At 49.2% G+C, this 16983-nt stretch overlaps 1 protein-coding gene across 9 annotated transcripts in view; it reads right to left on the bottom strand.

Annotated features, from left to right (window-relative positions):
- Positions 1 to 388: 388 nt before the first annotated feature.
- Positions 389 to 16983, bottom strand: part of LOC122365629 (NADP-dependent malic enzyme-like) — a 31769-nt gene continuing 15174 nt past the window's right edge. For 6 of the 9 annotated variants that reach the window (XM_043337008.1, XM_043337004.1, XM_043337012.1 and 3 more), the window contains exons 3-12: positions 13421 to 13579; positions 11745 to 11926; positions 10883 to 11063; positions 10029 to 10157; positions 9493 to 9675; positions 8918 to 9143; positions 8460 to 8602; positions 7898 to 8068; positions 7114 to 7237; positions 389 to 1096 (exon numbers count right to left, since the gene is read on the bottom strand). In XM_043337008.1, the coding sequence (XP_043192943.1) occupies positions 960 to 1096; positions 7114 to 7237; positions 7898 to 8068; positions 8460 to 8602; positions 8918 to 9143; positions 9493 to 9675; positions 10029 to 10157; positions 10883 to 11063; positions 11745 to 11926; positions 13421 to 13579 (1635 nt within the window). In that variant the 3' untranslated portion in view covers positions 389 to 959. Of the gene's footprint in view, positions 1097 to 1959; positions 2096 to 7113; positions 7238 to 7897; positions 8069 to 8459; positions 8603 to 8917; positions 9144 to 9492; positions 9676 to 10028; positions 10158 to 10882; positions 11064 to 11744; positions 11927 to 13420; positions 13580 to 16983 lie in introns of all 9 variants that reach the window. The other 3 variants (XM_043337006.1, XM_043337013.1, XM_043337009.1) reach the window with 1 other exon arrangement.

Below are 16983 nucleotides of genomic sequence, written 5' to 3'. Positions count from 1 at the left end.
CGCCCTTTCCCCGAACTCTCTCCCCATCGACACCCTTTGAGCTGCCGCCCCATGGCCCACTGTCGCCAGCCAGCAGTCAGTGGCTGGTGCTGCCAGGACACGACTCCGGTCTCCGACTGGCCATAATCGATCGTAACCATTATCAGTCGGAGTGGTATATCAGAGGCGGATCCAGCTCATTTTTTTTGGGGGGGGGGCAGACCATAACAATTTATCGATTCTTTCCATGCCTCGTCCATAGGCATAATGTTTAACTATGCCGTTTGGGGTGGGGGTGGGGGGCAAATGCCCATTTTGCCCTCGGCCCCCTGGATCCGCCACTGTGGTATATTTATAAAGTCGGCTGAAGCCACAAATACTTGCAATTCGCTCAGATGTGTCGCAATACGACTCATATCTCATGTATTGCTCATCATGTCCAACCAACAAATTTACATTTCAGTCAGTTAACACCACGATAATATGCTATAATCGTAGCTCGAGCAAAACATACATGCCACCACTACGAAGGGACGCGCTTACGATAATATATTGAGTACAATTTTAAAAATACACCTTCAACCAACTTAAATTAAGATAAAGTAAAAGGAGAAATCCGTCTCAGTTGAAAGATCACTCTTAAACGAGCTTCAAAAAGGGCATGATCGTAACGCTTTGACCGTCGTGAAGGTGACGGATGGTGACGGTAAAATATATTCCATCCTATGGCTCCAGTAAACATTGACACGTCCCACCATTACCAGTAACCAGCGTCGGCTGTTGCCAAAAATCTCCCATTCAGCACTGCTCGCTTCTCTCTCTACACCCATCAATTGCCTCACTGATCTCACCATCATTCAACACCAAATCTCATTTCGGTTCAGGAACACAGTCCCCACGGGCGCCGTGTGCTGCCGCTCGGCGGCCGCACCGTCAGGTTACAGTTGTCGTTTTGTTCGTCAGATGGCAGCACGGTGAGCTCACATGGCCCCGTTGTGGTTCTCGGGGCTCCGCCACTCCCAGGTGGCACACAGCGGACTCGTGTAGTGGTAGTCGTACAGCTGGGCCCGAATGAAGGCCGCCTTGTCCTTGGGCTCCGGATACAGGGACGCAATGCCTGCCAGACGGGGTCAGAGGTCACACACAGGCCTGGAGGGACCAATCGGACGGTACGATCAGCTACACGGTCATGCGAGTCATTCTTTGGCTAAACGGCACACTGCCTTTTATCATTCAACGCTTCCACATATCGGCAGCACAAATATGGCACCTCGTATTTCATACCCAAACAGGCGTAAAACGTAAAAGCCTTCAACCTGCCAATGACTGGCCCTAAACGGCAACCATCTCTTCAAACAATACATCATGTTGACACAAAAGTTAGTATCACGCCACATCAAACAATCACGTATTTCATTCCACAAACATGGGTAAAAATTTCCACAAATCCTCCACCGTGGACGAGTCTTCCACCGGATGGACAGTGCTGTGGAGTGTGGAGGTTCAGTGTTAGTGACGCACAACGGCTCCTGATTCCACCTCAAACGGAGCTCCGAAGTTGGCACGCCACTCAGTACACACCTAGGACGGACAATTATCTAGCGCTGGAAGGTAGAAATTCTAGCCGACAGAAAAGCGACTAGCGAGCTACAAGGTGCAAGGCGATCGCGCGTGGTGCATGGTGCGGAGATGAGCAGAACTGATGACGACCTCTGGAAATGGGTGCTTCTAGTTCAGCCAAAAACCAAGAGGGATGACAACACAACACTCAAAAGACACATAACTAGCGCTAGAGAAGAGCAGGACGCCACACGAGCCGCGGTCAGCCGGAAATCTTTCGGTGACCACCGGCTTCCTCGTCAGGCCAGCACCAGGTGGCATCACCTCTCCGACGGCCGGGCCACCATCCAGAGAGGCTGTGGAGTGCGAGCGAGCGGTGCTGGAGCTCTAGCGTGCGAAGAATCCGTGCAGCCGACAAACCTCGCGAACGGCCGATCCTACAGGTTAGACGGCCACGAGTACGCCTGAGGTATGGCGCTGCCGTAGCGCGGGTCGTACAGCTGAGCGCGCACAAACGCCTCCACATCGGTCGGACGAGGGTAGGTGGAGGCGGTGCCTGAAACAGGCCGTCAGCGCCCGGACGGACTCAGATGGTGGCTCAGGAACGCGGTGGAGACGCATCGCGTGGGCTCCGAAACGCTAATTCGCTGAGGTTAGGGAGCGCACCGAGGTATGTGTGCTCCGGAGTGCTGATTCTCGGAGTCGGGTCATAACATTCGCACATATATCTGACAGATAGAAACCTTTAGAAGAGAAGCTCCGCTTTTTGTAAAATTACACATTCTACTTAGCGTCAACAATTCTTTTCCGCTTGTTTAGTTGGTCTGTCTGTCCCGTGGCCTGTGCCTTTAAACTAGGGGAGAGCGGGGTCATTTGGCCGCCCGGGTCACTTTGGCCGCCCCATGCCTACGCGTTTTGACGGTCCCGAGCGATTATTTTTGAATATGGCACCATCCGCCGTCATAAGAACTACTTTGGAAAGAAACTTAGGAAACTCGTCCACGCCCAGTTTTTTGTAAAGCCAACGATATTTGAATTTTGGCTAAAAAACGTAACTTTTTCTTCTTTACGAAAAGTTGCATGGTGTCCCTTATTTGGGTGACATCAAAATTTTAACTCTATTGGTAGAACAATCTGGTAATTCAGGGAGCTGTCTGACCCTTTTGCAAGTTTAAGTAGCAATTTTTGCTTGTCTGCGGACCCCTTTTCCTAAAAATGTCATATTGGGGTAAATTGGCCGCCCCATACGGGGCGAATTGGCCGCCCAGCGACTCCGTTGATTTTTTGCCAAATAACTAGCGTAAAAAGCAGCCGATCGCGACGAAACTTTCAGTACCCTCGCATTGATCAATTTTACACCTACTCTGAAAATTTTATGACCCTGACCCCAAAAACCTTTGACCTGTGACCTCTTTTCCGTGACCATGTTTGGCCGAAATCGCGATTCGGCGTATGTCGGCTCGCATTAGCCGCGCGTTTGCAAGCTTTTCGTGGTTTCAAACGTTCAAACATGTGATTTGATGTTGCTCCCATGCATTAGGGTGGGTTTCAAGGTCACCTGAAGGTCAGGTCAGGTCATTAACCTTTGGTGACCTCGGTTCACTTTTTCGAGTTTTACATGTTTCTAGGCTAGTTTTTGGAGCTGAATTCGAATTCAGCAACCATTTGAACATTTACGAAGTAGTTTTGGCGCCTTCTTAACATGTTACGAAGCTGTCAGAGGCGGATGACAGGTACTACGAATACCCGTCACGACCCCTACCGGTTGACCTGACCTGACCTGACCTGACACGACCTGGTCAAAACGCCTAACGACATCATCTGTGATCAAAACTAACACGATATTCGTAGACAGTAGAGGTCTGCACCGGCCGGCTGCAGCCGCGGCTGGCTGCAGCCCCACGGCTGTGGGCCGGGGCGGCTGCAAATATCTCCAAGAACACGGCTACGGCTGTGGCCACGGCTGTGAGATTTCAAGCTCAATCTTAAGTACTCAAATATAAAATCTTAAATCCTTAATCTTACATTCTGATAAGCAGTCTAGCCCCCTGTAAAAATCATGCAAAGGATGCCCAGCAACATTGAAAGTGGTGAAGCCTTTGAGAACCTGTAATGGTTTTACCATTTGCTGTGGGGAGTTTGCACTCTGGTACAGAATACTAATAATCGGTACCAATTGTTCCTTCATCATCAAGAGCTTGACAGTTTCAGAAAATGCAGCATGTTGCATTGTCACATCCCTCTAAAATCAATCTCACCTGGTCATTAGGAGAGCACCTTACAGTTATTGAAGACGAGCGTTCAATAATTCTTTCAGGTAATAGAAAAAGAAATCATGCCTAGGTAAAGGCAGGTAAAGGCTTAATAAAATATTATCTAAAATACCTCTTAGATGAATTTCTGGATTTTCGGCAAGTCCAATTACATAATATAAAACTGGCGCTTTATGTTCTAACTGGTGTGTGAGTGACCGCTAACAGAAAATGCCGATCAACGAAGCCAATGGAATTAGAATATAAGTGAGCATGAACCTTACTTACGGTTAATTCACATGATGGTGAAAACCCTGAACACTTACTTACTTACGAAGTACAGAATTTGGATAGGCCAGACTAGGCCTTTAGAAACCTTTCTAGTCGAGCTCCTCGTGCGTCTGACTATTCGTCTGCGTGAGGGATGTCGTGTGCATGGTGTGCCCAGTGAGCGTCAAGCCGGTTTTTGAATTGGTTCAGGGTGTCGGATGCGACGACCACTGACGGTAGGCTGTTCCAGTCGTTGATGACCCGGATGGAGAACGCGTTGCGCCGAATCCTGGAGACCGCTCGCGGCTTGGCTAGTCTCCATTGGTGTCCTCTTGTGGCAGGAGTTCTGTCGGCTGCCATCTCGAACACGTAATTCACATGACAGTGAAAACCCTGAACACAATATTTCTTACGCGAGCTGTTGACTTTACTAACAAAATGACGTCTTGTTCTAAAAATGTGAAAATTTGATACTTGATCTTTGTTTAAGAGCAAATTTTAAAACTGCATAACGTTATTATTAAAAAATTATAATTTTTATGGCTGTTTATAGTGAAACAAAACAATTTATTGCCACTTCCTTACTATTGACGTCATTAAAAACTCAAGTAAAATTTTTGATTGAAACAGGCAATTGTGGCTCGCACGTCCTTGGGGATTTGAGCGAAGATCATTATTTGGAAAAATCAAAATAGATGAATGTTTTTCTTTCTTGGATGCTCACTAGTGTTTTGATGCCTTGGATATCAAATTAGTTTGAGACTTGCTCAGAAGGCTGCTTCAAGCCTGGCATATCACACCCCAGAAAATATGCAAGGTAAGAAAGAAGCAAGAGTTTTGACTAGACAATCACTGTTTGACAGTCCATCAACTTCAGTTTCATTTTCCATACCTAACATTGATAATGAAAAGCATCAGGGTCTGTTGTTCTGTCCCACAACCATGCTTCAGGATTTGGCATTAGATGTCTACACTGCTAGTGCTTCTATTCTGGTTTGTTGTTTATGTTTTCTGTTGATGTAGGTACCTACCTACCCATCTTTCTTAACAACTTGCAAGGGCTTGTGTAGGCATGCGTTGCGCAGCAGGCTTCAGGCCTTCGGCCTAAAGCCAGATATACAACCACTTAACCTATGATGCTTCATGAGCTTGAGGATCTATAGCCCATTGCAATGTGCCTTTGGCTATATGTTTCAACTAAAAACAACTTATTATATACTATTTGGTTGCATTTCATTGAAAGTATCCACGGCCGGCTGACGGCTGGCTGCCCACAGTTTGCCACGGCTGTGGGCGGCTGTGGCTGTGGAGCCACGGCTGCGGGGCGGCTAGGCTGTGGAAAATTGCAGCCGTGCAGAACTCTAGTAGACAGCACTCCGGAAAACCCCTAAGCAGCCACGCTTTACGACTTTCTAACAGGTCCCGATATTCCCGATTTTTGGGTCATTGACCTGACCTGGAAGATCAACCGATGACCTAGGACCTTAAAATTGGGTATCATTGGCTTCCTCTCGTGACGGGCAACACGCTCGTTTTTTCCGCGAAGCTCTAGCTCCATCAGGGGCCAAACGCGAGGGGAGCCGTACCCCCCCCCCCCCTTGTGCCGTCGAAGGACTCAAAATGGCCTGTGCCGGCGAGGGTTAATTAAGAATTAGAAGCGGCCGGGATATCGCCGCTCAACCGGGATACCTTCGACGACGAAGACTTTGCGCCGACGGCGGTCTTCGTACCGGTCGTCGCCCCAGGGACGGCAGATCAGCACGCCGCGGCCTCGGCCGTGCTCCAGCCGCCAGCCTCGGCCGTGCTCCAGCCGCCTGCCGCGGCCTGCTCCAGCTGCCTGCCGCTTGTCGGAAGCCCGGAGTCCATCCGACCACTTCCGGACCGCAGCTGCGCATCAACGTTCGAAAAGCCGGTCGGAAGAAAGGACGTTCTAAAATCTTGACTAGCAGCCCGGAGCGGACGGCTTTGGAGGACGAGCAACAGGCACATGGCGAGGAGCAAAAAGCAGGGTCCACAAGCTGGACCGTCGAACCACCCTGGTCGAACCATCGAACGTCGGTAGCTGGACCGTCGAAGAAACAACAAAAGTGAAAAAAACAGTGAAGCGCAGTGATGACTGGACATGTGTCCATGCCGTCGGGACCGTCTTTTACAGTGGATGTGTTTAAGTGCTGGGTCGAAGACGGGGCCTGCGAATCGTTTTGATTTTATGTTTACGACAGAATTTGAAATAAACAAACAACTTGTGCACAAAGGACTTTTTTTGCAGGGCGATTGTCGTCCAAAGCAATCTACGATTTGGCAGCCATTACGGTTGGCTGTTGTTATCACTGGGCACTTACTGCTCAACTCATGAGTCGTAAGCTCGTAAATCAAATGTGGCTACTCACTTGCACTGATTCCAATGAATCGAGTGTAAGCCTAGTCCTTTGAAAAATTAAGGATTTTAGGCGAATCAAAGATGAGTCACGATGCTTATCATTTGTGTCAGCATTGGGGCATCTGGATCGTCACATCAGTCATGCGTCGAGTCAATCCAGAATTCATGAGTTAAGCACAATCTTGGGCGTCAATATTTCAGGTTGTCTCAGCTCTGTAATGGGTATATCTTTGAATCACATGCCCGGCCAAATGACCCCACTCCCCCGGCCAAGTGACCCCGGTACCGGGGTCATTTGGCCGCCGTGCAGTCTTTGAAAATGCGTTTAATTACTACCAAAACGAGATGTCCCGGCATGATGCAAGTAATAGGCCGGAACAACAATTGAACGCCTCACACCCCTCCATGGAGAAATCGACCAAACGCGCACTGGTTTTCTCAAAATATCGTTTTTACAAAAGAGCGGCCAAATCGCCCCGTTCTCCCCTACTCTCTGTTTGGATAGAAACCTGTTCTTTGTATGCTTATTCAACGACTGACAATAACATCCTACAATGACCTGTGCCAAACAACCAGTAACCACCGTAATGCTGAAAGGTATACGACCATCTCAGCCTGCCCACCCACGTCTATTCAGACTCCTTATGTTAGTCACACCGTCGCGAGTCTCACCGGTTTTGTAGGCGTGCTCCGCCAACTGGACAGCGATCTTGATGGAGACCTCCTGGATGGAGCTGAGCGGGGGGTAGAGCCGACCCTGGGCCAGATCCTCGTCCGTCACCATCTCAGACAGTGCCTGGGGGAGGAAAAGACACGATATCATCATCTCAGACAGCGCCTGAGGGAGGGGAGGGCACGATATCACCATCTCAGGTAGCGCTTGGAAGGAGGAAACGATACGGTCAACAGAGATACAGTCTCAGGAACAGCCCATCGTCTAAGATAGCGCTTGGTGAAGTCGACAGGAAAAGACAGGAACGATAAATACAGACACAATTACAGTCGGTCACACCGTGTGATGTCATAGTGATGTCGTAGTGAATCACTGTCACAGTCATCAAGCATACGTGAACGACACTTAGGTAGACCTTTTTATTCAAAATTGACAGAATCTTTCCGAGCCTGGCAAGTAATACATAGGTATATACAGCCCACCGCTAAAGTAATGTAGGCTTTTACCAATCTCAACGGTTGGCTTTGACTGGCGATTGTTTAATGCGGAGTGAATATCGAAAAGAAGATGCCAATAGCTAAAGTTGCAGCTGCAAGGGTGACGATACATATAAGCTACATTCAAATTTTCATTGTAGTCTGGTTAATCGTTCCTAAGCTTCAGAAGCAGAACATACCCATGACTGAAACCGCACATTACTTCTGCTGTGGACTGTACACAGGCATTTCTCACCATCTATCCCCACTCTGACCCCCACTCTCCCTCCCTCCCTGCATCACCTACCTCTGCGCTGTAGAGGAACACCTCCTCGCTGATGTGGTGCATGCCCGTACAGATGACTCCCAGCGAGACGCCAGGGAAGATGTAGGCGTTGTTACCCTGGCCAGGGTACAGCGTCTTGCCGTTGATCGTCACAGGGTCAAACGGAGAACCCGAGGCGAAAATGGCGCGGCCCTGCGGCGGAAATCAATAGTCACGTAAATCGATACGTAAATCGTAAATTCGATACATTAACGATTCGGTCTCGTGAGATAATGATACGGATGAAGCACATGATTAATTACAGGAACATACGTTTATAACATAAGTGAGATATGTAACTGCAATCCACGACGTAAGAATATGCGACGTGCTAAACAGCCATCAAAATATACGATGAAGTTCAATCAAATGTTCGATGCATGTCAGAACAATGATGTTCTCAAACGCTGAAGTCCAATTGACCAACGAGTTTCTACTACATTGAAAAACACGATCGTCTTCGCTCTGGCAGACCCTGCCTCTCACCCAGGCATTATTACCGTCCGAGTCAGTTTACACCACAGTCCGACCCTGCGGCACCCACCTCTGTCGCCTCGTACGCCTGCTGCGCCGTACACTCGGCCTTGCTGGTCGGATTGCTCAACGCAAAGATGATGGGCTCCTTGTTGATTTCGCCCATCTTCTTCAGAATTTCGGGTGTGAACGCACCGGACTGGGCGGCGGCGCCTGTGACAACGGGCTGTCGTCAGTTCTGGGCACAATACCAGTTGGGATAAAAACATGTTGGAGCGAAATTCTAGAGGCACTCAATGCCACACGTAACTAGTCAAGTGTAAAGGGACGTATCCTGTCAACCACTTTAAAAAGAACGTACTATGGATCTTATTCAACCTGAAACATACATCTACCAGACCCAACAGACATGAGACATCAAGGGCCTCCTTTCAAAGTACTTCCCCTCTAGGAGTACAAACAACTCCGTCCAACCACTGCCCCCTTCCCCCTCCCATCCTCCCCATCTCTGCACCTCCATCTACTCACCGATGAGGGCGGTGGGCCGCACCCTGTCAACCACCTCTGCGATCTCCTTCATGGGCGGCATGTCCTGCGCGAACTCGACCTTGTGGCCCACCACGCCGCCGGCAGGCCGGTTCTTGACGATCAGACCACGCGAGTCGATCATGAAGATCCTCTTGTGCGCCTCCTCAGAGGAAAGTCCTTCCTTCATCATGGCCATGACGCAGAGGCCGGCGATACCCAGAGCCGCCTGGGGGATACAGAGGGAACCGGTAATCCCGTAGCGTTCCTGCAGTCACTGGTCAATTGCGTACCAAGATTGTAGCTAGTCGGAGCTGGACTGTAACTATTTAGACTTGTTTAGAACGAGTACGGCAGTACTCAAAGGTCACACAAGTTTCCAGAAAAGTGTTTCAAAATGCCTTCCAAGTAAATATGAAAATAGGCACATATCAAACAAACCAGCGTCAACTCCCAATATCCAACAGCACGCATCAGTCCAACTCTTTTCCTTCTACGCGTATCAAGCACAGGTCAGTTGAAATTGAAGTTAAGAGTCAATCTAGTGCTCGTACCTTTTACCAGTCATCCACGCTCACCTCTCCGGCTCCGAGGAAGAGGAAGGTGTGTTCAGACAGCTTCGTCTTGAGCTTCCTCATGGCGGCCAGCATGCCGCCGACAGCCACCGACGCCGTGCCCTGGATGTCGTCGTTGAACGTGCAGTACTTGTTGCGGTACTTCTCCAGGAAACGGAACGCGTTGTGGTTGCCGAAGTCCTCAAACTGAAACGCATCGACATTGGTTAGCAATAAAATTATGGCTTGAGACCTGTAACGAATATATGTAGATCAGTTGCATTATTGCGGCAATTCGTCCAAATTGCAAACGTTTAACGATGTTCAGCAGTTACACATACCGACCTGAGGCACAGTAAAACCATCAGAATAGTCTAGTATGTAGGTATTTCAAGTAGTGAGGCTGATGCATCATGTCGCATTTCAGCATCACACTCGCGTGCCCAGTCGCTTCATCAAAACGAACTTCCACGCTTACCACAACATTCATTGCCAGCCCACAATCATCCCCGCTTGCCTACCGCTACCTCCCCCTGCTTTATCACCACCACTGCCCGCACCTGGATCAGCGTGTTCTGGCCGTAGCGTTTCACCACGGCCTGCATGAACTCGTCGATGAAGTCGTCGTACTCGGCTCCGGTGACACGCTTGTGCCGCAGCCCGATGTAATCCTCGTCATCCAGAAGACTCTGAGAAACAACGAACAGTTGGTGAATATTGTTCTGCTATAGGCCTCAGATCAGGAGAGCAAATAAGCCCGTAGGCCCTCGCAGTTCGCACCTCTGACACGGAAAAAAGCAATAAGATAACATACTAAGCTGACACTCTTATCTGCGGCATGGTAACAGCCGGGACCAGGCCGCTCAGCCGACAGAGACACATGGTCGGCTTTCACAATGATACCGCTGTTCAGCGAATTTTCAACCGTTGGAAAAAGTCGAGGCAAACAAGAATGCAGTACAATTTGAAACACATCGGAAGAAACGTGAATAACGGTACCCTCCAGCTGATGAGACATCTTGATAAATGGACAGCCGGCCAGGAAAGTTCCGCTTCCCCTAGGGAAATGTCAAACTAAGAAGTCAAATATAATGCCATTCACCTGCCGCGGCCTTCATATTTGGCTCACAGGGAAAGGTGCAAATCGGTCTTTCCCTCTTTGCCGTCTACTGTCAGTCATTCAATGACGCTCAGCCAATCAAGATTACTTTACTACTCCAGCCAATCATAGCATTGCATTTTTCCTATGCGCCGAGGAAGACTACTGCTTTTATTTTAGCTATAATTTGCTCTGATCAGTAAAAAAAAAAATGATATGGACCTATTTCCGTGTGTAAAATTAATGTTGATAGGTAAGTCCAACAAAGACGTCGAACATCATCATTTATCCGGCGTTACCAGAACGCTGTCTCACCTGGTTGTTGGTGCCCACGTCCAGCGTGATGGGCAGACACTGGCTGGGTTTAATGCCGGCCAGTGCGGTGTACAGCGACAGCTTCCCCACCGGGATGCCCATGCCCTGGGCACCCAGGTCTCCCAGGCCGAGGATTCGCTCTCCGTCCGTCACCACGATGGCCCGGACGTCCTGCTCCGGCCTGATGGGGCGGAGACACACAGGTTAGGCCAGCACGCTGACCAGCTGACAGATCAGCGCAAAGGCAGCGTCAGCGAAAGACGTCAGTTCAGGAGGCAGCAGGTTTGCGCTATCAAATGAATTTAGCGTAGTGTGCTGGCGACTTCGTAACGTTGAGAAAATGGTAAGCTAGTATACAACATTACACCGTGGCATGGCTTTATTTCACCCGGACTGCAAGATGTGCAGGATTGTTTATATTTTCCAACAGCTGTAGGACTAGCCACCGATGCAGCAGGCAATGTTTGGAAAGCATACCTACATGATTGCAACACCGCTTTCCAGTTATTTTCAAGTGCAGCTATACAAAAACTATTTGATATCAGCAAACGAAAGCCAGTCCATTGCAATGTGCAATACCATCTCAGGCTGAGCGTCGCGTGAGTTCACCTCCCATGTTATTCCCCAAAAAGGTACATATCCGGTCCAGACTGAACTTATCACGTATCACGGTCATCGAGGGCAAACACTTCTCCCCAAACACATTCCATCGCCGACAAACACCCACGCCAAGGTCAGTGCGCAAACACCTGTCCATTAGTCTGATCAGCTGTTAGCACAGCTGTGTAACACTAACACACCCCTCGGACGGCACGGCTGGAACCGTGCCAGCCTACCCTTCTCATACACAGCCGCTACGTACCAGTTTTTGAGGATTTCGTAAATGTGTCCCTTGTCGTGTATGCTGATGAAGAGGCCGCGGTCGCGCCGGTAGATGAGGCCGAACTTCTGGCAGGCCAGCCCGACGGTCGGCGTGTACACGAGCGGCATCATCTGCTCGACGTTCTCCGCGAGCAGACGGTAGAACAGGCGCTCGTTGCGGTCCTGGCGAACGGAGGAAGATGTGTGAGGAACATACACACGGACACACACGAGACAGGGCATATAAAACTTTAATGGCGTAAAAATATGACATCCGTGCACATCTTAGTTCTCATTTTATTTTGAATGACGATCCAAATACTTGCGATGCCAAATAGAATCTATGATTTTTACTACATTACCAACTACTATATTGTGATCGCACAGTCCAACTAGGTATGTGAGGCTGAGTCACCGCGAACCCGCTGGAAGACAAAATGCCACCATACCTACTCGTATGCCGCACTGAGAACTGCGGCAGTCAAACTGACGCCTCTTTCGAATAGCTCATCTGTCACAGAAAAGTCGCCCAAATGACATTGATTTTCTTCCATTGATCCGACCAAAAACGGAACGATCAAGAGCTATTGAGGACGAAAGCGCGGACGAAGACAAATCAGTAGCGTCAACCCGTCGGGCCGTTAACGAGGAACCTTCAAGCTCAGGTCCTGAGCTCAACAGGCCGACGGCTCTTCCGGAGTGATCCCAATAAATGCGGAGACCTTGACTTACTGAATCAACTTCAAAAGCTGACGACAGATCCGACTTCCGAGCGATAAGGCGCTATCACAGAACGTCATTGAGAGAGGCAACGTGACTATCGGCAACGGAGTCAGCCTGCCTCACGTGGTTCGCCAGGTACAATTCGATTAGCGTCCGACAGCTGGACATTGAGGTCACCGCAGAGATACGACATAGATCTAATCAAATTCGCCCGCTCACGAACCATGTCGAGAGCCGATCGGTCGCCGGGTCGACCATTCATGCTAAGCATGCTCATGGCATTTGATCGCATTACTTTAACGCTCACAGGTAAAAAATCACCCAGGCTAAGATTAGCAACGAACAGAAATTAGCCGTTCACGGTTGGAATCGTCACGATGTGCGGAGTACCTCGTGCACAAATCATGGCCAGCACTTGACTTTCTCCAACGCGTCCCACTATTATTTCTACCCTCTTGACCCTGAAACGAGCACCATCGACCCTCCTCTCGACTCGACTGAGAGCGCCCTCTCTTGCATCCACTTGAGCCACATCGGAGGTTGGCTTTCAGTTTCCGAAAGTGACCTTCGCTTGAATTGGCGGTTCTTTAACATAAATAAAATGATTGAATAAATGAATGAATGAAATGAAAGAACTAAATGAAATGGAAGGGTAAAATGGAACAAGGAAATGAATGAAATAAAAAAAATCGACGGAAGAACAAATGAATGAATGAATGAATGAATGAATGAATGAATGAATGAATGAATGAATGAATGAATGAATGAATGAATGAATGAATGAATGAATGAATGAATGAATGAATGAACGAACGAACGAACGAACGAACGAACGAACGAACGAACGAATGCTGAATGAATGAATGAATGAATGAATGAATGAATGAATGAATGAATGAATGAATGAATGCATGAACAAATGAACAAATGAATGACTGGTCTTCCGTGGCTCACCTGCAGTCCCATCAGGTAGATGTACTTGTTGAGGTTCTCGTCGTACCGCGCCACGTTACGCATACAGAGAGCCACCTGCTGCTCCTGGGTCTTGAAGCGCGGCGGCAGCAGGCCGTGGATGCCGAGCCGCTGTCGCTCCTCCAGAGTGAACGCCATGCCCTGCCGACCGGAGATTATACCAGGTCAGAAACGGTGGGGGTTACAGAAACATGGGTAGGTAAAGAACCGAAGTCATGACTCGTGAGTGAGTCTGTCGGAGTCGAGTCACGAGGCTGATGAATTCACAACGTTGAATTTGCGATAATACGGTCGCACAAACGAATACGATGCCGACCAGCTTTGCATGTAAATCAACGGGTATAGGTGGTAGGAAATGGCAAAGTTTGTAATGCTGCGGATGCAGCGGGTTTCTACTAAAAAATTCCTATTGCAGGTATCACAGAAAAGATGAATCATGTTATCTGTGCACTACACAAGATGTTGGTAAAGTCACATGTATCCACATGTAAGCCATGTACGGTCTACATGTTTTTATTTTATCCGGCGGCCAGGTGCATAACGGTGCCGATCACGGCGTCAGGTCTATGACGTCACGTTGTCACGGTCGGCGGCATCACGAACAGCGTCACGCCCATCACGAGTCGTGACGTCACCGTGACGCTCGTGACTGACCGTCACCACAGCCGGGCGAGCCCGGCGGCACACGAGGCACGCACACGAGGCTGTTTTGGAGGACCGGCTATAGGGAAATATCGCGCCAGTGAGATGGGGATTGAACGCACTTACGGCGAAAACAAGGCGAGCATATGAGCTGTTTTCGCAGCCGACAGCGCCGTTGTGCAGGAATTTAATTGGTGCATGCAATATGCGTCGCTGAGAAGCTGATATTACATCCGAGTATAGTTCTGAATTTGGAGAAGCCTGAAAAACTTCTATGCCTCGCCCCCTCCCGGAGCATCAAAGACCGCCTTTTTGGATCCGCCAGTGTTTATCCCCAAGTAATCATCCCTTATTTGTTTACTGCTGTGTTTAGTTACAGCCTGCCAAACCTACTGGCATCCCTCCAAGGCTGTCAAGACCAGACTCGTAAGGCGTATGTCACCCGCCCAGCCGCCATCACCGCTTGAGGGGTGTGGTAGGTATTGCTAAAGCCGTCAGAGATCCCATCATGGTGCCGACTGCCTAGTATTTAAATTCGTTAGTTATCCCACGTTATTTGTGACAATACCTTGTCGATGCTCCACGAAATGGCTATCAATTTTATCGGTTTTTGGATAGTTTCTCGGTCTACCCCCATGGAAATCCCCGCTCAGTGCCTGCGACATCGTGTCGTTCCTGTCAACTGCAGCTCGTTTGTGGGCCGTGCCAACTGACAGCCAGTCTGGCCGGTCGGTCGTCGGTCGGTCGGTCGGTCGTCGGTCGGTGGGTCGGTCGTAGGTCGGTCGGTCGGACGTTGGGCCGGTTGGCACAGTCAGAGGCGGTCGACGCTCACTGTCTGGCATCCGGCCCGGTCCCAGCACGCCAGCACTGAGACGCTGAACCCCATGCCAGCATTGGTCGGTCGGTCTCTGAGTCGTCAACGCTGGCGCTGACATCACCCATGTTTGAGCCAAAGTCGACTGGGCTGGACTATTAATGAAGAATACCTACTAAAATCAACTCAGTACCTACCTATCAGCACCGTTTCCACAGCCGGTAACGTAGCCGGTCGGTGCAGCGATTTTGTAGAAAATATACCGCTAAGCTAACGCTGAAGTCGCGGGGGTTTTACGCGGGCCTTCGTCGTCATTAGTTATTAACGGCCATCTATTCACTCATAATCACCTAAAATGGAAATTCGCAACCGCAGTATGCGGATAGATAAGCATCAGGTAAGATGTACATGTGGGTGCGATAAATCGGTTCAAAACGGTGCCGATTAAAAGGATGTCCTCGAGATGCCACGGTACATAACGCGTGGTGTTCTTGTTAGGCATTTCAAAGATTCTTACAGATATTCTAGCTCAGCCTGCTTCTTACAAGACGCTCTTATTATGTTCAGGCTTACGGCTGTAGTTCAAGCGAGAACACTATAATTGCGAATCGGTATAAAGCAGTAAATAAAAATTCAAATAAGCGAATCAATGAATAGCACGTTAACTCGTTGGCCATTCAGACAAGGCTGAAAGGACTGCTAGTTGGCGCCCAGAAGCAGTCACTTTTGTAAAACCCAGAGACTTGATAAGATATGCAAATTATATCCCTCATATATTCCGAGTCATTGTGCGTGACACTCCAGTAGGTACCGGCTGACGAAAGTCAATAGTTTTCACTGATGACGCCTAAGTGCGTTAACTGCCCGTCACCACGACGAAGGGACCGCGATGACGCGTGATGACTCGTCGATGACGCCACACCCAGGCGTCATCATGACGGTATGGTTTGCCCAGCTGAGTACAGGTAGCACACAGGCCTTGACGTTGTGAAACGCGCTTCCTTGTCAGAGCGGAGTACATGGCGGTGGTAGTTACCCTTGGGAGAGTCCGTTTAGCGTATGACGTCATCACCAGTACGCTATGACGTCACTGTACCGCGAACGGACCGCAGAGCGGACGGTAGAGATAGGAAGCGGAACTGGCTGGGTTCGGCGGATTCCGCCCCCGTCGGACGGACATCGCGAGCGGCAGAGTTGCAGACTGTGAGCTGTGAGCATTCGTGGCTGAGCCACGGTGGCTAACGCCAACACAAGTGTAACTCATACGAAGCTTCAATAAAACTCAAACGAAGCTTCAGCACACTGTATCGATGCTTCATTTTTGAAGGGATGGGAAAGTGTCACTTAACATCGTTCTTTCGTGCAATCGCATGCAGATAGGATAGGACCAACTAATTTTGTCTCCTTCCCGCAACCGCCTTGGCCCTTCAGTCGCTGCATGCCAAGTTTCAAAATAAATTGTCATCTTTTTGGAACAAGCTTGAAATATTTTTATCCTCTTCTGTATTCATGCACTTGAATGGCGCTAAAGGTACGCCCTGGCGGCCCCATGGCGTCTCTGACACACGAACCTTTTGCCCCGGATCCGACCTCACTACAAAGACCGTCTTTGCAGAAACGCTATGCTAGCGGTTCCAAGAAGTTCGCCACGTGGAACAGCGGGACATTATAACTGTCTGTTCCTAAGCAGTCAGAGATAACTAAGCTTACTTTGAGCCACCCTCTCTGAATATATGCCGCCTCAATGAATTCACAATAAGGAGAGTGGAGACTGAATTTTCAATAGAGTGTGCAAGCAGAAAATATTCCGAATCTTAGGTATATGGCTGGTTATGAGAAAATCACACCAAAAGCCGACTTACAAGTGACAGGTATGGACATTGGACAGTCGGTACGAATAACCGGCGCCAAATATCGGTCAGATCGGCCGGACCAGGATAAACCTTTTATATCTAACCGGACAGCAGCAGTATTTGTCCGGTCTATCGACTAATAGGCACCCGTCATCATACAGCTGGTAAACCGGACACCCCCGGAGACGGTCTGAAACGGCACAGGTGCCAGAGCAGCACTTTGGTGTCGCGCTTAG

The sequence above is a fragment of the Amphibalanus amphitrite genome, unplaced genomic scaffold, assembly GCF_019059575.1.
Source record: "Amphibalanus amphitrite isolate SeventyFive unplaced genomic scaffold, NRLGWU_Aamphi_draft 000752F_arrow, whole genome shotgun sequence".
Classification (NCBI taxonomy): Eukaryota; Metazoa; Arthropoda; class Thecostraca; order Balanomorpha; family Balanidae; genus Amphibalanus; species Amphibalanus amphitrite.
The sequence above is the reverse complement of the archived record's forward strand: the minus strand, read 5'-3'. Positions and strand labels throughout refer to the sequence as shown.